Source organism: Ranitomeya imitator, chromosome 6 (genome assembly GCF_032444005.1).
Source record: "Ranitomeya imitator isolate aRanImi1 chromosome 6, aRanImi1.pri, whole genome shotgun sequence".
In the NCBI taxonomy this organism is placed as follows: Eukaryota; Metazoa; Chordata; class Amphibia; order Anura; family Dendrobatidae; genus Ranitomeya; species Ranitomeya imitator.
The window spans coordinates 330,297,776-330,325,416 of record NC_091287.1 but is presented as its reverse complement, the minus strand read 5'-3'; the positions used below and the strand labels follow the sequence as shown (position 1 = coordinate 330,325,416).

The 27,641-nt window shown below is 43.5% G+C and overlaps 1 protein-coding gene across 4 annotated transcripts in view; it reads left to right on the top strand.

The window, feature by feature from the left end:
* The window catches only part of MBOAT1 (membrane bound O-acyltransferase domain containing 1), a 136,810-nt gene that overhangs the window by 920 nt on the left and 108,249 nt on the right, over window positions 1–27,641 (top strand). For 2 of the 4 annotated variants that reach the window (XM_069730858.1, XM_069730856.1), the window contains exon 2: window positions 26,527–26,672. The exons of the other annotated variants lie outside the window; for them this stretch is intronic. In XM_069730858.1, the coding sequence (XP_069586959.1) occupies window positions 26,527–26,672 (146 nt within the window). The remainder of the gene's footprint in view (window positions 1–26,526; window positions 26,673–27,641) is intronic. 4 annotated transcript variants of the gene reach the window in all.

Here is a 27,641-nt window from a genome sequence, read left to right as displayed (position 1 = left end):
TCTGTGCCCCCTTCTCTCCCATGCCCCCCATTCTCTCCAGTGTCCGACCGTTCTCTCCGTGCCCCCCTTCTCTCCGTGCCCCCCATTCTCTCCAGTGTCCGACCGTTCTCTCCCATGTCCCCCCTTCTCTCCGTGCCCCCTGTTCTCTTCAGTGTCTGCCTGTTCTCTCCCGTGCCCCCTGTTGTCTCCCGTGCCCCCTGTTCTCCCTTACCCCTGGTATTATGCACTTGTCATTGCCTCTAGAATATAGCAGTGATGCCAGCAGGGTAAATCCCAAGTCATAAATTGCTTCCTTAAGTAATTTGCCAATGGTACCAGTCACCCCCGGCTGCTCGCTGTGTGCCCACTATGGTATGCACCAGCTAAGCACAGGAGCCCCAGGGCACAGGCAGCAGGAGACTGTGTGACCATGAAGGTAAATAGAAGAGGACGTGTTATGTTTGTATTGTATCCTGCCTGGCATTAAAGGGGTTGTCATGGGAAAATATGTATACATACTAGTTTATCTCAAATAAATACTATACAGAGAGACATTGCCCTCCCGTCACCCCCGGGAATCCAGCACAGACCGCACTGATGGTCGACAGCTCCTCTGGAAGTGATTGCACCATCCGGATGTAACAGAACAGATAAAACCTTTGATTGACTGCAGCGGTCAGGTGTCTGTCAGATGTTTCTCTGCACCAGTCACCTGACTTTAATTTTCTCTTATTTTGCCAAATTTTAAGAAGAGTAATGTATGTTCATAAAAAAAAACCCCATTATGTCACTTAGTGATCTTCATTCATGCTGGTGTTCCCTTCTGGCACCTAAAGTGATGTCGACCTGTGCATTATTTACATGACCGCTGTAGCCAATCACTGGCCTCAGCCACCATGTGCTGTACATAATAGTATGACCACTGCAGCCTGAGATTAGTGGGGGTACAATGGTGACGGCCCCTGCAATCATTATTATTTATAGTACATCTGAACACAGATCTACAGTCCGTAGCAATTAAAGGGGTGTTCAGGGCTGTATTTCTGCACTCTGTGACTACTGAATGTATGCCCAGGGCAGGTGGGTGGTCACGTGCCAGCTAGATTCTCACTTTCCTCTCAATGACTCATTGTTCAGACTTGCAGTCTAATGACTGCCCACTCGGGCTCTGAATACAGGGGAATTGTGACTGAATTTGTCTAGAGCCCGAAAACCCCCGTAAAAAATGCGTGAGGAGATATAACTAAACACGGCTAAGGGACAGATCTGTGCCATGGGGAATAGGACCCTACTGGCGGGGGCTTACAGTTTGCAGGAGAGGGGCGCAGATACGGGTGGAAGCTGCTGGTGGCCTCAGGGTTATTGCAAATTGTTCTTGGAAAGGTGGGTTTTCTGGTTGTTTCAGTGGTGGGGAGAGTCTTGATTGGTGGGGGTAATGAGAAGCACGATATGGGGGGAAACGTGGCAGAAGGCTTGGAGAATCATGTCTCTGAATCTGCCAGAAATAGCTGATGTCTGTCCTCGCCTTTCTCTAGAAGTCCCGTAGACGATGAATGACATGGGGCTTGAAGGGGGACCCAAACCTTCTAAAATACTGAACCGAGCAGGTACTCTCCCTCCCTGGACCAGCGCTGGCTTCCCGCCACTGCCTGGGTCTTGTTTTGACTGAGGTAAATGGCACGAACTGCTGAGCTCAGTGATTGGCTGCAGTGCTGATATTGCTGTGGATGTGACATCACCACTGCAGGCGAATCAATGATACCTGAGCATCAGGGGATGGCTGGCGCTGAACCCTGGGGGGAGAGGGCTTACCTGCTCTGTTACTTTAGAACATTTGTGGTCCACTTTTTTGGAAGTGGAAAACCCCTTTAAGATGCTTAAAGGGTTATTTTTTATCGCTAGGTGTCTGACTGCCATGGAGATAGCAGAGCGCCGCACTCCGCTTATTGCCGGGGGCACACTCGCGAGTGCAATGCGAGAAACTTGCGTGAGTCTCTCCCATCAATACCCGGCACTGCCGCTGGCACTCGGGACCAGAGCGTGCGGCTGCATAGAAATACATGCTGTCCCGAGTGCCAGCGGCAGTGCCGGGTATTGATGGGAGAGACTTGCGTGAGTTTCTCGCACTGCACTCGCAACTGTGACCCCGACCTATCTTTGATCAACTTCTGCTCCATTCAGCCGGGGGTCTTCAGAGCTTCAGTTCCTGGGATTGTGGAGGGCCATAGCGGTCGGACCCCTAGAGATCAGAAATCTCTCAATGGGTCTACCTAATATTGACATTTATCACTACAATAAATACGTTTTCTGGGAAATCACCTGTAATTTTCCATGAATGAAAACAATATCATTGCTGACGTGACTGTGTTGTAAAAGGCTGTCATCTCTCATGACTAATCTAAATACACATATTTTGCATTGTGGAATTCTCTGTAATTCCTTCTAGAAATATATGATTACTGGACTTATAATATGCAGTATTTAGGAAGGACAACATGATAGGCTTGTTCACAATAGTACGAAGCATGATGGATAGACCCTCTGCAGGTCTCCGGACCCAAACTCGACAGTCTTCTAGGCATATATAGTCGAGTTCAAATCAAAATTAAAAAATACAGAAGTGGTGACGTGTTTCTATTCTACTTTTCCTTTGATTGTTTTGCTCTTCATTTTGGTTTACAAATACTGATGTAAAACCCTGATGTAAAATACTGAGCGTGTGACCGTGGCCTTGCATGTGGATTTTGTGGCAGATTTGGTACATATTTCACCCTTTGTAGTTCAATTGGTGAAATCCACACACAGAATTGACGTGCAGGGGATTTAAGTCTACATTGCATGTCAATTTGGCTTTGATGCATCATTGCCTTTGCACCTGTTTTGTGTATTTTACACTTTTTTGCTTTCCCCAATTTCTTTTTTTATTTAAAGGGCCACTGTCACCCCCCCCAGGCGTTTGAAACTAAAAGAGCCACCTTGTGCGGCAGTAATGCTGCATTCTGACAAGGTGGCTCTTATAATCCGTTTTTTAATTTGTCCGAAATACCTGTCTTCAGTCCTGGAGGCAGGCCTCTCCCCCCTGCTGCAGACGCCACACAGCCGTCACTCAAGTGCTATTGGCGCCGGGCGCCGCCGCTTCAGCGCTATTTTGAAATCTGTCGGCGCCTGCGCTCTTTTGTCTTGCCTGGGGAAGGCGCAGTGAGCGCTGCCCGCCTGTCCTCATATGCAGTCTCGCTGACTGCGCCTGTGCGGCCGCCCTGCTTGTGAATCCCAGCCCCTCAGTGTCTTATGATTTATTCACACTGCGGGGCTGGGATTCCTGGGCATGCGCACTGCGTGTCTAAGCCACTCACCCAGGTCGCAGTGCGCATGCCCAGGAATCCCAGCCCCGCAGTGTGTTATGATATATTCACATTGCGGGGCTGGGATTCACAGGCAGGGCGGCCACACAGGCGCAGTCAGCGAGACTGCATATGAGGACAGACGGGCAGCGCCCCAGGCATGACAAAAGAGCGCAGGCACCGGCAGATTTCAAAACAAACAGCGCTGAGGAAGTGGCGCCCGGCGCCAAGAAGACTTGAGTGATGGCTGTGTGGCGTCTGCAGCAGGGGGGGAAAGGCCTGCCTCCAGGACTGAAGACAGGTATTTAGGACAAATTACAAAACTGATTATTTCTGCATTTACAGCACCACTAACTAAAAGAGCCACCTTGTCAGAATGCAGCATTACTGCTCAAGGTGGCTCTTTTAGTTTGAAATGCCTGGGGGGGGTTTGTGACAGAGTCCCTTTAAGCCTTTTTTGAAGTCTATTTAATATGTGTTGCCTGTTTTTATTTATTTATTTATTTTTATCTTCTGCTGCTGGGCAGATTTAGGAGTTTCCAGATGTTTTGCCTGTTTCATCAATTGCGACTAGCCACTTGCCGCAACTTCACTCCAGCCCCCCTCCCCCCATGTGTATTTTTGAGTATGCCAGTATTTTGGTGAAATTTTTGTGCTATTTTGCAAAACCTATCCTAAGAGATGCGTGATTATGTCGGATTCTGATGTGGATATTCCATGGCAAAATCAGCAGGGGAAAACTTATACATGTGAACGTACTCTTTAAAAGCAATAATGGTGCACTTTATATCACCCTAAGGCTGGAGTCACACACAATGTATAAAAAATCTGTCCGATTTTGTCTGCTGAGAATCGCACAAATGTTCTCTATATGGTGATCCATATCTCATCCGTGTGCAATGCCAGTCATCAGTATCTCTTCCGTAGGCCGGGATCACACATTAGGCGAGATACGGCCGAGTCTCGCAGGTGAAAACCCAGCTCTGGCACTCCGGCGCGGAGCGTGCAGCTCCATGTATTGCTGTGCAGCTGCGCGCTCTGCTCTGGAGTGCCGGCGCCAGAGCTGGGTTTTCACCTGCGAGACTCTGTCGTATCTCACGTATGTGTGATCCCGGCCTTATGGTGAGATTTTCTCACACACTTGCAAAATGAGCAAATAATGGCTGAGCCTTTCCTGTCACCTGCCCAATGCCTAAGAATTTCTCGCTAGGCACACTGATGGTCCGTGTGCTGTGCTATTTTTTCTCGCACCCATAGACTTGCATTGGCGTTTCTCAGCTGAGATACACTGACAATCACAGCATGCTGTGATTTCACTCGCATGCGTAATACGGACGAGAAAAAAACGGATGATGGGAGCTGCCCCATAGATTAACATTGGTCCAAGTTCTATGCGATTTTTTTTATCGCATAGCACTCGTCCGTATTACACACTAGTGTGACCCCGGCCTAATACACCCAATAACATATGACTGATGACTAAGGCAGCGGTGGAGGAGGAGGTGAGGTGGGACGTTGTTAGGAAGCATTATATTCTAAATACACTTCCTTCTTTTTGTTCATAGATCTGTGAGTTCTAGTTTCTTGTCTAAGTAACCCTGTGTTTACATGTGGAAAGTCTTTTTTTTCCTTTGTTTCTATACATTTTTATTCTACTGCAGATATTCACTCTCGTCTGTAAAGCAGAAAGAAATGGTCGGTATTGTGCGATTTGCATCTAGTTCCTCTGTTAGCCGGATATGTGCCTGTACCAGTGGGTACCTGGAACGTGCTGGCACCACCCAGCACTAGGGATAAAGGGAAACATTTCTTAGACTTGGGAGTGAGGGCCGCACCTGCAGCGTGATGTAACGTCTTGGAATGTAGCGGAGAAGCATTCTGTGTATAACCTAGAAGTCACAAAGGAACGGCCAATGCTGTACTGTACGTAGAAGCCGCCATCATTGCCCTTTAGTGTAGTATACTGCACATTTCCCTCTTGTGGTTATGATAAAGTATCTAATAGCAGATGAGTGGATCTGTTATAAGGCCGGTTTCACACATCAGTGGCTCCGGTACGTGTGGTGACTGTTTCCTCACGTACCGGAGACACTGACACACGTAGACTCATTAAAATCAATGTGTCTCTGCGGATGTCAGCGTGTTTTCACGGACCGTGTGTCCGTGTACAAAACACGGAGACATGTCAGTGCTCGTGGGAGCACACGGATCGCTCGTGGGAGCACACGGATCACACGGACCCATTAAAGTCAATGGGTGCGTGTAAACACGTACCGCACACGGATGCCATCCGTGTGCTTTTTTAAAAGGGAACCTGTCACCAGAATTTGGCAGGACAGGTCTTCGGTCATATGGGTGGAGTTTTCAGGTGTTTGATTCACCCTTTCCTTAACCGCTGGCTGCATGCTGGCCGCAATATTGGATTGAAGTTCATTCTATGTCCTCCATAGTACATGCCTGCGCAAGGCAACCTCCGGCACCGTATCTTCCGGTACCGGAAATATCTGGACGTGTGAGACTGGCCTAAAACAGTTCTTTTAAATCCCATCCTAAGTAGAAGTACTTTTCTCAATTGGTGTTTTATTGACTTTTTTAAAAAATATATAATTTTAGAGTTTTTTTAATACTTCAGCATGCCCAAATATTTTCGTATTTGCTTTAGATGTCAAGGTAGACGCTACTGCATCAGTAACCTGCCTGAAAACCATGATTCTTGTGGCTTTCTGTCCATGTAGAATTGGTACATGTGAAAGTACCGCTATGAGGATATCACTGTGGACACTTAGGGCTCATTTCCACTTGTGTGAGAAAAAAACGGTCCGATTTACGGACCGAAAAAATGGATGTAACGTGTGCAAGTGCCATGCGAGTGTCATGCGATTTTTTTTTTTTTTTTTTTTTTTTTTTATCGCAACATCCGTATGACATCCGTATTGCTGTCCGATTTTTACGCACGGGTCTCCTTTGAAAAGCCGGTAATTCAGCGCAGAGTACAGTAAAATCACAATGACAGGTTAGGTTAGAGTAGATATATACACATAGAATAGGTATATATACATATATATATGTCAGGGAGACACATATATATATATATATATATATATATATATATATATATATATATATATATATATATATATATATATATATATATATATATATATATATTTAATACAGCGCTAGATGGCTTTAAAGCTGGTAATTCAATTACCGGCTTTTGCTTTCTCCTTCCTAAACCCGACATGATATGAGACCTGGTTTACATGCAGTAAACCATCTCATATCACCATTTTTTTTGCATATTCCACACTACTAATGTTAGTAGTGTGTATATGCAAAATTTGGCCGTTCTAGCTATTATATTTAAGGGTTAAATGGCGGAAAAAATTGGCGTGGGCTCCCGCGCAATTTTCTCCGCCAGAGTAGTAAAGCCAGTGACTGAGGGCAGATATTAATAGCCTGGAGAGGGTCCACGGTTATTGCCCCCCCCCTGGCTAAAAACACCTACCCCCAGCCACCCCAGAAAAGGCACATCTGGAAGATGCGCCTATTCTGGCACTTGGCCACTCTCTTCCCATTCCCGTGTAGCGGTGGGATATGGAGTAATGAAGGGTTAATGTCACCTTGCTATTGTAAGGTGACATTAAGCCTAATTAATAATGGAGAGGCGTCAATTATGACACCTATCCATTATTAATCCAATACTAGTAAAGGGTTAAAAAAAATACACAAACACATTATTAAAAATTATTTTAATGAAATAAAAACAAAGGTTGTTGTAATATTTTATTTAACGCCCAATCCAATCACTGAAGACCCTCGTTCTGTAACAAAAAAAACATAATAAACCAACAATATACATACCTTCCGCAGATCTGTAAAGTCCAACGATGTAAATCCATCTGAAGGGGTTAAAATATTTTGCAGCCAGGAGTTCTGCAGGGGACTGCCTTATCCTCACATGGAGGACGCCGCTGAATGAGGTTATGTCTGCCACTGCAGAATACCTCCACTAACCTGGACATTTAACCTGGACATTTTATTCCCCTGATGAACCCCCGTAACGGGGAGGGAAACGCGTTGGGAAGAGAAAGAGGACATATCATCCAGGGTGGTTATACTAACTAAAGGGCTTCACTAAGTAGGCTCAAACTTGGGGACTGCCCTTGTTAGGGCGGGAGTCTTATACACGGGGCACGACAGGGAAGATAGCTTCAAACCCTTCCCCCCCCACCTACCTATATCTTTTTTTTTTTTCTCCCCCCCATTGGAAAAGGTCTATTGGTCTCCGTCCCATGCCGTGCTCTCAATAAGCACAAGAATCTATAACAAGAAGAGAGACAGCAATTGGGTGAGATCATGCCATTTTTCTTGTCTAGTGCACGTTTAAACATGAGCACCAAATTGTTTTTAAAGTACACATAATTTTAGAGGTATACGTATTAAATGTTAAGTTTTAGTCTAGTGGCTGGCTATGCTGGGTTGTTTGTTGCTTTTTTGTTGTTGCCTATTTGGTGCGTTTTTTTTTCTCTTTGTCCACGCTAATGTCCTTGGATTTTTCAGCAGCAAAAACGCAGCAAATAATACCTGTGTTTTTGCTGCTTTTTTTGCTGCGTTTTTTTCAACACCCATTCAAGTCAATGGGTGAATAAACGCAGCAAAAATGCTGAAAGAAGTGACATGCTCTATGTCCAAAAAACGCAGCAAAGCACAAAATACTGATCACACAAAAAACCAATGTGTGTGCTTGAGATTTCTGAAGTCTCATAGGCTTTGCTGGTATTGTAAATAGCAGCTGAAAATTAGCATAAAAAAACGCAGCAAAAACGTCCTGTGTGAACTTACCGTCAGGGATCCATTCATTAAGATTGTTGTTTTGTTCTCCAGTCTTTCACCCAGGGTGCGCTGTAGTAAGATGCACCAAAATCATTAACTGGTTATCCAGGACCTCCACTCACATCCACATTGGTGTCGATGACGTTACAGCCCACATGTCTGCATACACATCCACAATGCCCGCTGATAGTGCACAGGTGTAAAGTCATCGGTGCTGCTCGCCTCGAATGCAAAACTGAGCGATATTGCTGGATAACTCTTTACAAAAGGCAAGCACCACGTCAGAAATGTACTAAAGTAATTACCAGGAGTACATATCTGTTCTAATCGATGCTACCTTTATGGAGAAAATTATGATGAATTTATTGGGCCTCAGTTGACCATACCACCTCCATTAAGCTTCACCTACACTTAAAGGGAATGTGTCATCAAAAATAAAAAGTAAAGTATTCATTTTTAAAAAATATTTATATATTTTTATTGGTAAAATTTGAAAAATTATTAACAATTTTTTGATATTTTCAACTTTAAAACACTAAGGGGAACAGGTGATGAAAATCGCCATGAAATTCTAGTGTGTTGCTAGCTCACATAACAAGTGCAGTAAATGTGGGAAGGATCACTCCTCCCCTTCTGAAGATTTGCAAAAGGTTAAGAAATAATGAAGTTTTGGATCACAATGTTGGTGACTGCAACATAATACCGATATGTGAACAGTGTCACCGAGAATGGCCGGCAGCACCAGTTCTATTAGTTGGCATTGCACTTCTCTCTGGACTTTGCAGAGATCTGATTGGAGCAGTCACAATATTGTGGCTGTAGTGCTTAGATCACAGCAATTACACAGTTCATCAGTGAGTGTCACACATGATGGAATTAAATACATAACTCAGCTGACTGTATCACATATGCTAGGATTAGAATCATGGCTATGTCGACTGTATATCTTATTATTGGATTAGATACATGGCTGTGCAAACTGAAATTCTCATTATAGGACTAAATAAGTTTCTATGTGGCCTGAATCTTACACGCATACATTATAGGATTAGATACACGACTCAGAGGGGAATCACAGTGATCTGAATGGAGTCTTCAGATCACAGTAATTCCTTGTCACTGCTCATCAGGTCTGGCCACCAGAGCTGCGGCAGTAACTTCATCCAGTGACAAGTACTCACCGTTGGATGATATCACTGCGGCAGCCTTTGTGCCCAGACCTGTGATCATTGGTCACCGGTTATTATTGTGTTATGATTGCAGCAATTACATGACTGCTTCACTCAGATCTCAGTAATTACTGGAGAGTGCTCATTATGTCCAGGCACCAGGGCTCACGCAGTGACTTCATCAAGCTGGGAGTACACGTCACTGGATGAAATAACTGTCACAGTGCTGGTTCCCTGACCAGATGACCAGTCACTGTTATTACTGTCATTTGAGTGGAGCAGCCACAATGAAATGACAGCTCCGCTCAGGTCACATAGGGAAATTGTAACCCTGTACACAGCTTTGGGCTACAAAAACATTGCGCCAGGGTCCACCTACAGCTGTAAACTGGGGACACCAGTGGGCGTGCCCAGTTTATAACTGATAAATGCTGCTGGAGAAAAGAGCGCAATAGGGTCTTATCCGAGATACAATTGATTAGAAAGATCAGATTCTACTCACCAATTTGAGCCAAAAGACAGGCTCATGGATACATCCTGCTGCAGCACATCCACCGGTCCACTCGTAATCAACCAGAGATAAAAAAAAAGGGGGTAAAACGTGGACTTAAACTGCTCTGCTGAATGATTCAAGGTCCAAATATGTAGCCATTAGATCGTGGATTTATTCAAATAAATCCACGATCTAATGGCAACATATTTGGACCTTGAATCATTCAGCAGCACAGTTTAAATCCACATTTTACCCACTTTTTTATCTTCAGTTTACAACTGAGGCATTCACAGTATAGGACAGTGTTTCCCAGACTTCAGTCCTCACGGCCCCCAACAGATTATTTTCAGGATTTCCTTAGAATTGCACAGGTGATGGAATTATTAGCAAGGCATCAGAAATTGTTGCATGTTCTCTCACCTGTGCAATACTAAGGAAATCTTGAAAGCATGATGTGTTGGGGGCCGTGAGGACAGGAGTTTGGGAAACGCTGGTATAGGGGATCGGATCAGGCACTGACCGCAGTCTATTGCTTGGGCTGCAATATTTGCTCAGTTCACAGGTTATAAAAGAAACCCCAAAACATTACACCATTTACTTATATATGTTTATAAATAAACAGTTTAAAATATACACATATCCCCCAGGCGTTTGTAACTAAAAGAGCCACCTTGTGCAGCACTAATGCTGCATTCTGACAAGGTGGCTCTTTTAGTTATGCTCCCTGCACACGCTGAAATAAACACTTATAAAATGTGCCCCCTCATACCATGAAATCGCCAGGGAGGCGGGTCTTTCCCCTCTAATCAGACGCAGCACAGCCGTCATTCAGCATTAGTGCTGCACAAGGTGGCTCTTTTAGTTACAAACGCCTGGGAGATGTGACAGGTTCCCTTTTAAAGGTAGCTTGACAGCTGATACATGTGGCAGTGACGTCATTCAGTGGTGAGTACACGTCAGTGGATGAAATAACCGATGAGAATGAAGATCTGGAGAATTTGCAGATACCTCCTGCGCTGCCGATTATTTATTTTATTGCTATATTCCAAGTTTGATGGTGTTTGGAAACTCAGCTTCACAGCTAGTGACTTGAAGGTGGAAGATCCCTTAATCTGGAAGGAGAAGTATGAAAAATGCATCATGGAGACTCACTGGTTCAGGAAAATTGAAGAAGTGCCTGTCACTGAAACGCGTTTAATAAATTTTTGTGAGTTAACATCTTCAATAATCAGCAGCGCGGAAGGTATCCACAAATTCTCCATGTCTTCACTCTCATCGATTTGATAACCCGTAGATCCGCAGCAGCTGAATAATGATACAAAAATGTATACAATCATGGATCAGGTTAGCACAGTCTGCTAAAAGCATTTTTAATTGTCAGGTAAGACCCTATTTGCGCTACTTTTTCCATAGTTTTGTATCTTGTATGAAATAATGCCACAGTACTGGTGCCTGGACCTGATGAGCAGTTACTGGCATTTGAGCAGAGCAGCCATAATGACATGACTGCTCCGCTCAGATCACATGTGGACACAATTACACCATTTAATTTGATATGTTTGTAAATAAACTGTTTAACATAATATAGAAATATGTAAAACAAATAATTTTGCTGCACATTCCCTTTAAAGGTAACTTGACAGCTGATCTATCATGTATCAGGCTGTTTGATTTCAGCCATTTATGTTTTACACCTTTAGTACATTTGGTGTATTTGACCAAATGACCGTAGACTGAATTCACATTTCTGTGAAACACAAACTGTGCTCAGATCGCTATAGCCAGCCCGAGCACCGCATCTCACATAAAAAGTGTCTAAAACTTTTAATAAATGTGGCACAGAATTTTGGATTAATTTGATGAGGAATTGTGTTAATTTTCTTAGTTAACTGTTTAAAGGTTTTTTTTATTTAATCTGTACTCTATCAAAAATCAGATGAGATGTTGCGATTTGATTTCAGTTTCAGTTCTGAAATACATTTGCGCAACACCAAGCTTTATGTTCTAGTAACTGTATTGCCTAATGGATTAGAACACACTACATATGCCGTTGAGTCATGTGCACACAACGTAAGTGTCCATACAAGACTTGTCCCTATTGTCAGACCGTTTTTCTATCTAAACATGGGTGTACACACGTCTAAACACGTCAGATCACTCTTGGAGCCAGATTTATTAACTTAGCATTAAGATAACCATAATGGCTCTCTGAGGCGAACGAGAGATCTGGCTCTCCCCCAAATGATGTAATTTCCCTAATATGACATGGACAATGGTTAACCAGTTGGGACAACATTTTAATCATTTTTTTATATAAAATAATTCAATTACCATGCTTGAGATTTATTCATTATGGTTTTGTTGAAAGTTAACAATGTTCTTTTAGGGCTAGCTTGGGGGACTGGGGCAACTATTGCCCTATACACAGGACAATATTCACCCAAATGAATGTTCATAGTAACTTTTATATTCAAAGGTACAGTACAGACAAAGTGTGGAGTTTGGACACACCTTCTCATTTAAAGATTTTTCTGTATTTTCATGACTATGAAAATTGTACATTCACACTGAAGGCATCAAAAGTATGAATTAACACATGTGGAATTGTATACTTGACAAAAAAGTGTGAAACAACTGAAATTATGTCTTATATTCTAGGTTCTTCAAAGTAGCCACCTTTTGCTTTGATGACTGCTTTGCACACTCTTGGCATTCTCTTGATGAGCTTCAAGAGGTAGTCGTTGGAAATGGTTTTCACTTCACAGGTGTGCCCTGTCAGGCTTAATAAGTGGGATTTCTTGCCTTATAAATGGGGTTGGGACCATCAGTTGTGTTGAGCAGAAGTCTGGTGGATAAACAGCTGATAGTCCTACTGAATAGACTGTTAGAATTTGTATTATGGCAAGAAAAAAGCAGCTAAGTAAAGAAAAACGAGTGTCCATCATTACTTTAAGAAATGAAGATCAGTCAGTCCGAAAAATTGGGCAAACTTTGAAAGTGTCCCCAAGTGCAGTGGCAAAAACCATCAAGCACTACAAAGAAACGGTCTCACATGAGGACTGCCCCGGAAAGGAAGATCAAGAGTCACCTCTGCTTCTGAGGATAATTTTATCCGAGTCACCAGGCCTCAGAAATCGCTAATTAACAGCAGCTCAGATTAGAGACCAGGTCAATGCCACACAGAGTTCTAGCAGCAGACACATCTCTACAACAACTGTTAAGAGGAGACTTTGTGCAGCAGGCCTTCATGGTAAAATAGCTGCTAGGAAACCACTGCTAAGGACAGGCAACAAGCAGAAGAGACTTGTTTGGGCTAAAGAACACAAGGAATGGACATTAGACCAGTGGAAATCTGTGCTTTGATCTGATGAGTCCAAATTTGAGATCTTTGGTTCCAACTACTGTGTCTTTGTGCGACGCAGAAAAGGTGAACGGATGGACTCTACATGCCTGGTTCCCACCGTGAAGCATGGAGGTGGTGTGATGGTGTTGGGGTGCTTTGTTGGTGACACTGTTGGGGATTATTCAATATTGAAGGCATACTGAACCAGCATGGCTACCACAGCATCTTGCAGCAGCATGCTATTCCGTCCGGTTTGCGCTTAGTTGGACCATCATTTATTTTTCAACAGGACAATGACCCCAAACACCCCTCCAGGCTGTGTAAGGGCTATTTGACCAAGAAGGAGAGTGATGGGGTGCTACGCCAGATGACCTGGCCTCCACAGTCACCAGACCTGAACCCAATCGAGATGGTTTGGGGTGAGCTGAACCACAGAGTGAAGGCAAAAGTGCCAACAAGTGCTAAGCATCTCTGGGAACTCCTTCAAAATTGTTGGAAGACCATTCCCGGTGACCACCTCTTGCAGCTCATCAAGAGAATGCCAAGAGTGTGCAAAGCAGTCATCAAAGCAAAAGGTGGTTTCTTTGAAGAACCACTTTTTTGTTAAGTATATAATTCCACATGTGTTAATTCATAGTTTTGATGCCTTCAGTTTGAATGTACAATTTTCATAGTCATGAAAATACTGAAAAATCTTTAAATGAGAAGGTGTGTCCAATCTTTTGGTCTGTACTGTACATTTGTTATAAATTACTAGAATTGGGTGACTTCCCCTGATGATAGCCTTACTGGTCACTCAGCGTACCGAGAAACAAAGTGGAAACCTAAAGAGTTCTTATCTATAAAGGACATTTCCGAGATTAATACTCACATATCCCACTTTGCTATATTTACTATACCAATGCTTTCCAAAGAAACAAAATCATTCCTATCTACATAAATGGAAAGCGTTAAAGTTAAAGGGAATGTGTCACCACGTTTTTGGTATGTAATCCGAAAGCAGTATTATGTAAGAGTTGAGACCCTGATTCCAGCCATGTGTCGCTGGCTGGCCTGCATGCAGTCATTTTGATAGAATCACAGTTTTCTCGTTGCAGATTTAGCAGTGCTCAAAATTCTGAGCCCTCCATAACCTTGCCAACATTGACAGATCGATTCCTGTCAATGGTGGCGGATGTCATAGTATAGGACATGGTTCATGTCCTGCTCTCTCAGGGTTAATATTGCTGGCCTCTCTTTGGATCTGGGAGGGGTATTTATACACACTCCAGACTAGGATTCCCTGTCAGCTATACTTTCATTGTCAGAAAAAAAATCAAAAATTATTGCTTGGAAATTCGGAGACATATTGTCAGTAGTATAAAGACTAAAAGAACAATTTACGTTTTACTCATTTATACCTATAAAGAGAAAAATCAGACACACTGAACATTTTGCAGTGGTCTCTTAATTTTTGCCAGAGCTGTATTTCAAGTGTTTATTTCAGTTTGTTGATGATTATGGCTTGCAGCCAATGAAAACCCAAAAGTCATTTATCTCAGTAAATTAGAATAATTAACAAAAAACACCTGCAAAAGCTTCCTAAGCATTTTAAAAGGTCCCTTAGTCTGTTTCAGTAGGCTTCACAATCATGGGGAAGACTACTGACTTGACAGATGACCAGAAGGCAGTCATTGACACACTCCACAAGGAGGGTAAGCCACAAAAGTTCATTGCTAAAGAAGCTAGCTGTTCAGAGTGCTGTATCCAAGCATATTGATGGAAAGTTGAGTGGAAGGAAAAAGTGCAGTAGAAAAAGGTGCACAAGCAACTGGGATAACTGCAGCCTTGAAAGGATTGTTAATAAAAGGCCAATCAAAATTTTTAGGGAGATTCACAAGGAGTGGACTGCTGCTAGTCATTGCTTCAAGAACCACTACACACAGACATATCCAGGACATTGGCTACAAGTGTCACATTCCTTGTGTCAAGCCACTCATGACCAATGGACAACACCAGAAGCGTCTTACCTGAGCCAAGGGAAAAAAGAACTGGACTGTTGCTCAGTGGTCCAATGTGTTGTTTTCAGATGAAAGTATATTTTGCATTTCATTTGGAAATCAAAGCTGCTTGAGGTATAGTGTGAAGTTTCCATAATCGGTGATAATTTGGGGAGCCATGTCATCTGCTGGTGTAGGTCCACTATGTTTCATCAAGACCAATGTCAGCGCAGCCGTCTACCAGGAAATATTAGAGCACTTCATACTTCCCTCTGCCAAAAAGATTTTTGGAGATGGAAATGTCATTCTCCAGCAGGACTTGGCACCTTTCCACACTGCCAAAAGTGCCAATACCTGGTTTAAAAACAACCGTATCACTGTGCCTGATTGGCCAGCAAACTCACCTGACCTTATCCCCATAGAGAATCTATAGGATATTGTCAAGAGGAGGATGAGACACCCAACTATGCAGACCAGCTGAAGGCTGCTATCAAAGCAACCTGGGCTTCCATAACACCTCAACAGTGCCACAGACTGGTCGCCTCCATGCCACGCCACATTGATGCAGTAATTGACGGAAAAGTAGCCCCAACCAAGTATTGAGTGCATTTACTGAACATACATTTTGGATTTTAAAATCCTTTTTCAAGCTGGTGTTATAAAGTATTCTAATTTACTGTGATAATGACATTTGGGTTTTTATTGGCTGTAAGCCATAATCATCAACATTAACAGGAAATAAACACTTGAAATAGAGCAATCTGTTTGTAAATACTCTGTATAATATGTGTCACTTTTTCTATTTGAAGAACTGAAATAAATTAACTTTTTGATAATATTTTAATTTTGTGAGAATCCCTTGTATGCGCCCATAAGCTCTATTCACACGGAGTACTGCAGAGCCTGATTCTTAGAATCTGAAGGTTTCTGGAGACCCCAAATGAGATGAAGCTGCTGCTAAGTTGATAGCGCCCATACCAGTACAGGAATATATGTTTCGTGAGTCCTGATCTATATATATATATCTCTGTCTGGAATGCAGTCCAGCTCTTCAATATGGTGGAATCTTATTCAAGCCCTCTGTACTTGGAGAACAGGTTTTGCCTTTTGCAAAGGAGTTTTCATTTAATGGAACAATTGCACTTTACTTACTACCTGACAGTCCATGCCCAAATCTCTGTATAAGAGGACATAAACTAGTTCATTTATCCTAGGAAGTGTGATTACATTGCCTATTAATATTAGGCTTTTTACAGCATTTTTTTCATATTTGTTTTTACATATATTAAAAGTAATGCCTGACAACATCTTCCGTCCATATGTCCTATTGACGTAAATGGACATCGTAGAGAGCTCCTCTGATCACAAAGCCTTGTATATTTACAGTGAATAGAAATCATATTGCAATCCGCAAATTGTCGTGACCATGCCACGCAAGTCACAGAAAATCCCGAAAAACATGCAGTGACCATGTATTACCCTTTTATTTAAATAGGTGCCATGTAATGCTACATTTCTTTGCATTCTCTGTATATTTCTGCTCTAAATGTCAGGAGATGTGTGTCCCACCCCTGGTACAATATGGGACCCCGACCATACCTCGTATCCGCTGTCACCATGTATGAATTGCTGAGTGTTAGTATACTTTTTTATGCGTAATATTAACCCATGGCAGTAAGAAAATAATCTTTTAAAAACTCTATGTAGGGATCTGAAGCGGAGAGCGTCCAAAATGGAGGAAGCAAGGTTATAATGTGTATAAATAAAAGCAACAGCCAAAAAGCAAACTTTCCATCGTAAATTAAATACAGAAATAGCTAAGTTTTGGTTCTAAATCAATATTTTTTTAAAAAATTCAGATAAACTTTGGGAGAAAATGGAAAAAAACCTTTACTATTTGCTGTGTGCTTAATGGGTTAATAAATGTAGCATGCTATCGTTGGATCAAGATGACTAAGTCATCTTCAGGTTTGTTCTTCATATAAGGGAAAACTTAGGTTGACATTTTTGTGCTGGTGCCTCCTACTGACCACAAACTACCAGGCGGAAACTGCTTTCCTCATCCACTTACACAAGGATGTGTATGTGGCTTCCCATCTGCCAACCTTTTCGAGGCTGAGGACCGAGAAGGATGCCTAGTTCTGAATCCGAATCATCCTGTAATTCTTGGAGGGAGAAGTGTTGGCATCTGCCAAGCTTTAGAGTGTAACACAAACCTACAGAGAAAACATGCTGATCCCTCTTTCAGAATAATTACAGCTACAAACCGCAAGCTCATATAATTGTACAATTGTTATTATTGGCCTAAATTATGGAGTGCCATAAAATCTTACTACAAAATCAAACTTGCCCAATTTACTTAAGACAGCTTGCATTAATTAATTTACTAATTTCCTGTCTTATTGCTTGACTGTATTCCTGGATTAAAGGGTTTCTTCATGAATATAAAAAATAAGCAGCCGTGTCTTTCCTCCAGGACCTCTGATATCTCCAATAGTAGGTCACAAACACAAGGTGGACCGCAGTGTGAGCAGCCTCTTTTTACCTCCGTATCTCTGTTATCTCCAGTATTAGATCAGAAGCACAGGGTGCACTGAAGTAAGAGCGGATTCTTCTTGTTTCAGCGCATCTGGTATCTCCAGGAATATATCAGAAAGACAGGGTGAACAGCAGTGTGCGCAGCCTCATCTTCACTCAGTACCTCTCGTAGCTCCAGGATTAGACCAGAAAGATGGAGTGACAGCAGTGCGAATGGCCTCTTCTTCACTTCGTACCCCTGATATCTCTTTTATTGGATCCGATTATCCACAGGGAGCAAATCTTCCTACACATGACGATTTGTGATGGACATATGCTCACAGGCATTTGTTCTATTAACATATTCTAGGACAGTTTTCTGTCAGTATGACAAGACAATAGCCATTTTACTATACGATAACTATTAACTTGTTAGATTAAAAGATTATGATTTTCTAATTAAATGTATTTGGGAGTTTATTTTTAATGCCTTTTATTATTTACTTTTTCTTTTATGCCCTGAAAACCAATTTATTCAATGGAAGTTTTTTGAAAACTTGTAATTTTCACAGTACAGTGTATATATACTTTTTATATTTCACTATACTGGATGGACTAGATGTCGAACAGGTTTGAGGTGTTGAATAATATTAAAGGGGTTGTCTAGTACTTGGACACACCCTTTTAAATGCGTGAGTAAAATAAGAGCAGCTGTCACGCTCACGCCCTGACTGGTGGGCGTGAGCTCGGTGGGTTTGTCGCCCCACTGTGCCACAAACCAGACTACCCTGGAAGGGGCGTGACTATGACAGCTGCCTGGGTTTTCACTGGAGCCTCTGATGGTGAGGACAGGCTTGTGCAGCAGGCAGCTGCCAGGTGCTACTCCAGGGTGGTGTCTGGCTGTGGCTGCTGATCCCACTTGGGAGACAGGAACACCAGGATTGGTGCGGGCATCAGGCAGGACTGGCAGAAGAGCACGGCTGGAACACAGACGAGTAGGCTGGCACGGCTGAGACAGGGCTGGCAGAGACACGGCAGAGAACTCAGGGCTGGCAGAGACACGGCAGGAAACAGGACTGGCTAGGACAGCAGGAACACAGGACTGGAAGGCAGGGCAGGAACGGCAGGACTGGCAGGAACACAGGATTGGGAGGCACGGCAGAGAACACAGGACTGGAAGGCAGGGCAGGACTGGCAGGACTGGCAGGAACACAGGATACACTGGACTGGTTGATGTGGTGTATGAATCGGGCTGCACTCAGATGACACCCGAGTGCAGTCCTATTGTGAGTGTGATGAAGGAACAGGTAGGGACCTGTACACACAGAAGATGCAGGTACGGAAACAAGCCAGAAGGAAAGGAGAATGAAGGAACAGGTAGGGACCTGTTCACACAGGAGGTGCAGGAAAGGAAACAAGCAGAAAGGAATGAGGTATGAAGAAACAGGTAGGGACCTGTTCACACAGGAGGACCAAGTAACAAGTAGAAGGTGGAACTAAGAAGAGGAGAAGGCAGAGCCAAGGGCGGAGACGCTGGAGGCGGAGATGCTGGAGGCAGAGCCAAGAGCGGAGACGCTGGAGGCGGAGCCAAGAGCAGAGACAGAGCCAAGTGCAGAAACACAGGAGGCGGAGCCAGATAGTACCGCAAAGAGCGGAGCCAGATAGAACCGCAAAGAGCGGAGCCACAGAGCAAAGCCAGAGAGTGCGAAGCAAGGTCTGAGTGTAGAGCCGCAAGAGTGCGGAGTGTAAGCAGACAGAAAACACAAGGAAAGAAAGCAGGGAAGGAAGCCACAGACAAGGAGACAGAGAAAAGACAAAGTACAGACAAGGCAATAGAACAAGACACAGGGACAAAGACACAGGGACCAGGATATTCTGCCTCCTGGAGGGTGGACTACAAGATCAAGGCAATAGCACAGAGAAAAGCCTCCAGAGAGGGAGTAACTCAGAGCAAGGCCAGGCAAACTCAGCAGCTAAACACTAACTGAGCTAACACATTGCACAGGCCCAGACCACAGGGTGGAGCTGCACTATATACAGGAGGCCTCTTGGTAATTGGTCAGGAACTGATTGGACAGGTGCACCTGATTCCTATAAGAACCAGAGAGTTCAGGCGCCGGCCCCCTATACACATAGCCATGAGGCATGCAGAGAGCAGAGACACAGAACATGGAGCTGGCATTAAAGGGAACCTGTCACCCCGTTTTTTGAGATTGAGCTATAAATACTGTTAAATAGGGCCTGCGCTGTGTGTTCCTATAGTGTATGTAGTGTACCCCGATTCCCCACCTATGCTGAGATATAACTTACCAAAGTCGCCGTTTTCGCCTGTCAATCAGGCTGGTCAGGTCGGGAGGGCGTGGTGACATCGCTGGTTCTTCCTCAGCTTTACGTTGGTGGCGTAGTGGTGAAGACACAGCGCGCGATCTGCGCTGTAATCCCTTGCATCGGTGGGGGCGGCCATCTTCCTGGGGCCGCGCGTGCGCAGATCGAGTGCTCTGCTGCACGGGGCTTCAGGAAAATGGCCGCGGGATGCCGCGCGTGCGCATTAGAGATCGCGGCGGCCATTTTCCCAAAGCCGAGATGCAAACTCGGCTTTGGGAAAATGGCCGCCGCGATCTCTAATGCGCACGCGTGGCATCCCGCGGCCATTTTCCTGAAGCCCCGTGCAGCAGAGCACTCGATCTGCGCACGCGCGGCCCCAGGAAGATGGCCGCCCCCACCGATGCAAGGGATTACAGCGCAGATCGCGCGCTGTGTCTTCACCACTACGCCACTACGCCACCAACGTAAAGCTGAGGAAGAACCAGCGATGTCACCACGCCCTCCCGACCTGACCAGCCTGATTGACAGGCGAAAACGGCGACTTTGGTAAGTTATATCTCAGCATAGGTGGGGAATCGGGGTACACTACATACACTATAGGAACACACAGCGCAGGCCCTATTTAACAGTATTTATAGCTCAATCTCAAAAAACGGGGGTGACAGGTTCCCTTTAAAGAGAAAGCACATCATGGCCTGGAGCAGTGGGTAAGATTGTGTGAGAGATGTGAGGCCATGCTGCGATGCCAGCAGAGTTGTTACAGCAGCTTTATACTTTCTACCGACAGCGTCGCGTTCCAGTGATGTAAGCATCGGGTCTCCCGGCGCTCAGAGGGCATTATTATATCACTAGATGGTGGCCCGATTCTAACGCATCTGGTATTCTAGAATATGTATGTAGTTTATTTATGAAGTATTCAAAACAATGCAATTTATACACAGGATTCGGCCGGCCGTGACCAGTTAGTGAAGCGTGGTTTAAATTCCGTGCCAATTCGCGGCCGGACTGCGCCAGTCGCTGATTGTTCGCGGCCAAGCATGACCAATCAGTGAAGCCAGGGCCTTCTCCAGGTTTTTGAGGGCCCCGGGCGAAAGAGTCTCAGTGGGCCCCCTTCTTTAACACATACCATGATTCATGATGCACAAATACAGCAGAGAAATATAGCACAGCCCACGTAGTATATAACACAGCCCACGTAGTACATAGCACAGCCCCTGTAGTATATAGCACAGACACGTAGTATATTGCCCAGCCACGTAATATATTGCACAGCCACGTAATATATACCACAACCACGTAGTATATAGCACAGAGACGTAGTATATAACACAGCCCATGCAGTAGCTAACACAGCCCACATAGTATATAGAAATGTGGGCACCATTTCCCTGTTAAAAAAAAAGAATTAAAATAAAAAATAGTTATATACTCACCTTCCGTCGGCCCCCGGATCCAGCCCAGGCGTTTACCGATGCTCCTCGCAACGCTCTGGTCCCAAGAATGCATTGCGGTCTCACGAGTTGATGACGTAGCGGTCTCGCGAGACCGCTACGTCATTATCTCGCGAGACTGCAATGCATGGACCGAAGCGTCGCGAGGAGCAGCGGGAAAGGCGACGAAAGGTCAGTATATAATGATTTTTTATTATGTTTATTTTTAACATTAGATCTTTTTACTATTGATGCTGCATAGGCAGCATCAATAGTAAAACGTTGGTCACACAGGGTTAATAGCAGCGTTAACGGACTGCGTTAACGCGGTCTAACGCAGCCATTAACCCTGTGTGAGCGCTAACTTGAGGGGGTACTGACAGAGTATGAAGGAGCAATTTCGCACTGTGCCCGTCGCTGATTGGTCACGGCCTGCCGGCCGCTACAAATCAGCGATGCGGGATTTCCGTGACAGATAGACAGACGACTATGAAAATATATATATATATATATATATATATATATATATATATATATATATATATATATATATATATATATATATATATATATATATATATATATATATATATACACACACACACATACTACAGTTAACCAGCGCTTGCAGATCAGCTGCTGTTCTTCAATATTCCAGCAAAGTGGATATCCACTTTGATGAAATGGTGAAGGCTGCAACCAGACAGCGACCATTTATTGGCTGCAGTGCTTGCGTGTCACATCCACGTCATGTGAGCGCCTGGAGACTCTGCTAACATGACTGGACTGGCACTGATGCGGTAGGTGAGTATAAGCTTTTTTTTTTTTTTTTTTTAATTGTTTTACCCAAAGGACTCAAGCACTTAAGAGGGTTGTCCAAGTAGTGGCCAACCCCTTTAATTCCTTTTTAGAACTGAAATATAGCAGGTCACTGGTTATCATTGACTTTTTCATAAGCGTGTGTTGGATGTGTATAATTAGATGCTTCCAATATTTTGCTCTTTGAATATAACAGTCTGTCAGGAAATAGTTCCAGCCGCATGAGTAATAATATAATCGAACAGTACACTATGTTCAGCGCTGGATGCATTTGAAAATTATCAGGATGGACACCATACCTTTCAAAGTAGTGGATTTTGTGAGAAAAGAGTTGTGCCACAATTTAATATTATATTAATTGCATAGATAATAAAAATGTTTGCAATTTACATGCTAGTATGGGGCTTCATAAAATAGAAATAAAGCACTTTATGTCTCTAGCATCTAGCGCCTGAAGTTTCTTTGAAATTAACTCATTTTACCAAGATACTGTAACTGTAGCATGAGCATGTGCTGTAGCTCTGCTCCCTTGATTGCATTATCACTGAGCATGTGTTGCTAGACAATGCATGCTCAGTAGGAAGAAGTGAATCCAGCACCCATAGGAAGTCGTTGATGATGTGCCATGTATTGGGGGGGGGGGGGGATGTATTGGGGGGTGGGGTAGGTTTCTAAAACAGGGCCACATGACCAAAGTATGATCTCTCATCACATCCAGAGTAAAACAGCACTATGGGATCATCTGGTGTAGGGTTATGGTATTTCCAGTTGAAACTAGAAGGGCAATGGTACCAAATACTAATGAAATGTATGTAAACTTTTGACTTTGCAGTAATAAAAATGTCTCTCTCGCTCCTGTAAATCTCCAGCAAAAGTGACCTGTTGTCAGCGCCAGTGTTTTATGCAGCCGCGCGGGGGTCACTTCTCAATGCAATTCTATGGGAACCTTGTTCTGGCACTCATAGGCTTGCATTAAGTGCTTCTGATCTAGCCTTTAACTTTATCAGATCATTTAGAGATGATCTAAAAAGAGGAGTGGACCAAAATTCCTCCTGACATGTGCACAAACCTCATCATCAACTACAAGGGTTTTGCCACCAAGTATTAAGTCTTGATTGCCAGAGGGATAAAATACTTATTTCTCACCGCAAAATTAAAATAAATGTACCGTATATACTTGAGTATAAGCCGACCCGAGTATAAGCCGAGACCCCTAATTTTGCCACAAAAAACTGGGAAAACTTAATGACTCGAGTATAAGCCAAGGGTGTAAAATGCAGCAGCTACCGGTAAATGTCATAAATAAAAATAGATACCAATAAAAGTAAAATTAATTGAGACATCAGTAGGTTAAGTGTTTTTGAATATCCATATTGAATCAGGAGCCCATTATAATGCTCCATACAGTTCATGATGGGTCCAATAAGATGCTCAATACAAAATACGCCCCATATAATGCTGCACAAAGGTTAATGATGGCCCCATAATATGCTCCATACAGACATTTGCCACATACAATGCTGCACAAATGCTGATTATGGCCCCATAAGATGCTCCATAGACACATTTGCCCCATATAATGCTGCACAAATGCTGATTATGGCACCATAAGATGCTCCATACAGATATTTGCCCCCATATAATGCTGCACATGGCCCCATAAGATGCTCCATAGAAATATTTGCCCCATGTAATGCTGCACATGGCCCCATAAGATGCTCCATAGAAATATTTGCCCCATGTAATGCTGCACATGGCCCCATAAGATTGCCTTGCGCAGGCGTGTACTACGGAGGACATAGAATGAACTTCAATCCAATATTGCGGCCAGCATGCAGCCAGCGAGTAAGGAAAGGGTGAATCAAACACCCGAAAACTCCGCCCATATGACCGAAAACCGGTCCCACCAAATTCAGGTGACAGGTTCCCTTTAAAGGAAAAAAGAAATCCAAACCTACAGAGCCCTGTGTGAAAAAGTGATTGCCCCCATCCCCCTTTAATTTATGTTTTAACTGTGGTTTATCACAACTTTGGTAAGCGGAGTTCAAATTACCTAGCCACACCCAGGCCTGACTACTGCCACACCTTTTCTCAGTCAAGAAATCACTTAAGCTAGACATCATGCCACGATCCAAAGAAATTGTGGAACAAATGAGAAACAAAGTACTTGATCTATCATTCTGGGAAAAGGTTATAAAGCCATTTGTCAAGCTTTGGGACGCCAGCAAACCGCAGTGAGAGCGATTATCCACCAATGGCGAAAACATGGAACAGTGGTGAACGTTCCCGACCAAAGTTACTCGAACAGTGCTGTGATGACTTAGCCAAGAGGTCAGGAAATGCCTCACAACAACATCCGAAGAACTGCAAGCCTCACTTACCTCAGTTAAGGTCAGTGTTCATGACTCCACCATAATAAAGAGACTGGGCAAAAACAGCCTTCATGGCAGAGTTCTAAGACTAAAACCACTGATGAGCACTAAAAACCTAAAGGCCCATCTCAGTTTTGCCAGAAAACATCTTGATGATCCCCAAGACTTTTGGGAGAATACTCTATGGACTGAAGAGACAAAAGTTGAACTTTTTGGAATGTGTATGTCCCATTACATCTGACATACAAGTAATAGAACATTTCAGAAAAGGAACATCATACCAACAGTAAAATATGGTGGTGGTAGTGTGATCGTCTGGGGCTGTTTTTCTGCTTCAGGACCGGGAAGACTTGCTGTGGTAAATGGAACTATGAAATCTGCAGTCTACCAAAAAATCCTGAAGGAGATTATCTGGCCATCTGTTTGTGACCTCAAGCTGAAGCGTACTTGGGTTATGCAAAATGACAATGATCCAAAACACACCAGCAAGTCCACCTACTGTATGAAAGGCTTAAGAAAAAGGAAATTAAGATTTGGAGTGACCTAGTCAAAGTCCTAACCTTAATCCAATTGAGATGCTGTGGAATGACCTTATAATGGCAGTTCATGCTCGGAAACCCTCCAATGTGGCTGAATTACAACAATTCTGCAAAAATGAGTGGGCCAAAATTCCTCCAGAGCTTTGTAAAAGACTCATTGCTAGCTATCGCAAATGCTTGATTTCAGCTGTTACTGTTAAGGGTGGCCCAAACTGTTATTAGGTTTAGGGGGCATTCACTTTTTCACAGAGGGCCCTGTAGGTTAGGATTTCTTTTTCACTTAATAATAAAAACCTTCATTTAAAAATTGCATCTTGTGTATTTTTGTGTAATATTTACATTTGTTTGGTGATCTGAAACCTTTTAAAGGGAACCTGTCACCCCGTTTTTTGAGATTGAGCTATAAATACTGTTAAATAGGGCCTGCGCTGTGTGTTCCTATAGTGTATGTAGTGTACCCCGATTCCCCATGTATGCTGAGAAATAACTTACCAAAGTCGCCGTTTTCGCCTGTCAATCAGGCTGGTCAGGTCGGGAGGGCGTGGTGACATCGGTGGTTCTTCCTCAGCTTTACGTTGGTGGCGTAGTGGTGAACAAGTAGCGCGCGATCTGCGCTGTCATCCCTTGCATCGGTGGGGGCGGCCATCTTCCTGGGGCCGCGCGTGCGCAGATCGAGTGCTCTGCTGCACGGGGCTTCAGGAAAATGGCCGCGGGATGCCGCGCGTGCGCATTAGAGATCGCGGCGGCCATTTTCCCAAAGCCGAGATGCAAACTCGGCTTTGGGAAAATGGCCGCCGCGATCTCTAATGCGCACGCGCGGCATCCCGCGGCCATTTTCCTGAAGCCCCGTGCAGCAGAGCACTCGATCTGCGCACGCGCGGCCCCAGGAAGATGGCCGCCCCCACCGACGAAAGGGATGACAGCGCAGATCGCGCGCTGTGTCTTCACCACTACGCCACTACGCCACCAACGTAAAGCTGAGGAAGAACCAGCGATGTCACCACGCCCTCCCGACCTGACCAGCCTGATTGACAGGCGAAAACGGCGACTTTGGTAAGTTATTTCTCAGCATACATAGGGAATCGGGGTACACTACATACACTATAGGAACACACAGCGCAGGCCCTATTTAACAGTATTTATAGCTCAATCTCAAAAAACGGGGTGACAGGTTCCCTTTAAGTGTAACAAACATGCAAAATAATAGGAAATCAGGAAGGGGCAAACACTTTTTCACACAGTTGAGTATGTGTGCATATATAATATTATATACATAATATAAACATTTTCCATGGCGGTTATGGCTCCATTATGAACAGAAGCCATAACTCTTTGGATGGCTTAAAATAAAGTCAGAAAATCTTTTTTTTTTTTCTTCTTTTAGGTCAACTTTGTGACATGCCAGCTACTTGCTCTTATCATTGCTGTGTGGTTCCGCATGTACTTAAGTCCCAGACACGCACATGCCACTATCCGCCATGGCATTGCCACAATTATTGGCGTTTACCTCGCAGTATTTTGCTTTGGATGGTAAGTTGTAAATGCATTCATGATTATGGCTTCAGCTATATGCTTTCCTGCATGTAAAATTGTAATGGTCTTGACATATTTTTAATTTACTTAATGTGACTGGAGCTCAAGTGCATTTGTCATCAGAGTACACCAGCCTGCTAAATGGCGCTTTTGGGTTGTATAGTGGAGATCAAACTGGAAAACCAATAGAGCAACAGAGTCTTATCCTAGTAACAAAGATGCTGAGAGATAGCAAATTTCTCACATAGCTAGGTTGTAAAAACACAACAGCACAATACACTTCAATATGGCAGGAACAGGATGAAGAAAGAGCAGGAGGATTTGGATTTTCTGCGTTGCCATAGACATCGATGGATTTAATCCAGGGATAGTGGGATGGGACCAGGAGACCAGAAAGGATTAAACGCTGTTTATTGTCAATACATTTCAAAGTTAACAAACTTGTTTCTCAGGACAAACCAGAATTGCAAGGCAAACTCCATGTGTAAACCTAAATAGACAGTGTTTTCAAATCAAGGCGCGAATAAAGGCACATGAGCTGTCGGATGACCCGTCAGTTTTCAGTTTGAATAAAGCTTGTCAAGATGAACAAAAAAAAGGGGGTGAAACAAATAAAGTCAGCACGGTAGCAATAAAAACTACTGCAGGAAAACATTTGCGGTGATGATATGGTTAGGTCCCATAAATATGTGTAAAAATAATATATTATTAAATGTATTAAATTTGTCATGATATATTTTTTTATGTCTGGGGGAAAAATTTTTTTATATATACATACATTATATATATATATATATATATATATATATATATATATATATATATATATATATATATATATATATATATATATATATATAATCTATCTCTACTATAAAATAGTCTAAGGGTCACTTCCGTCTTTCTGTCTGTAACGGAAATCCCAAGTCGCTGATTGGTCGCGGCAAAACAGCGATGACCAATCAG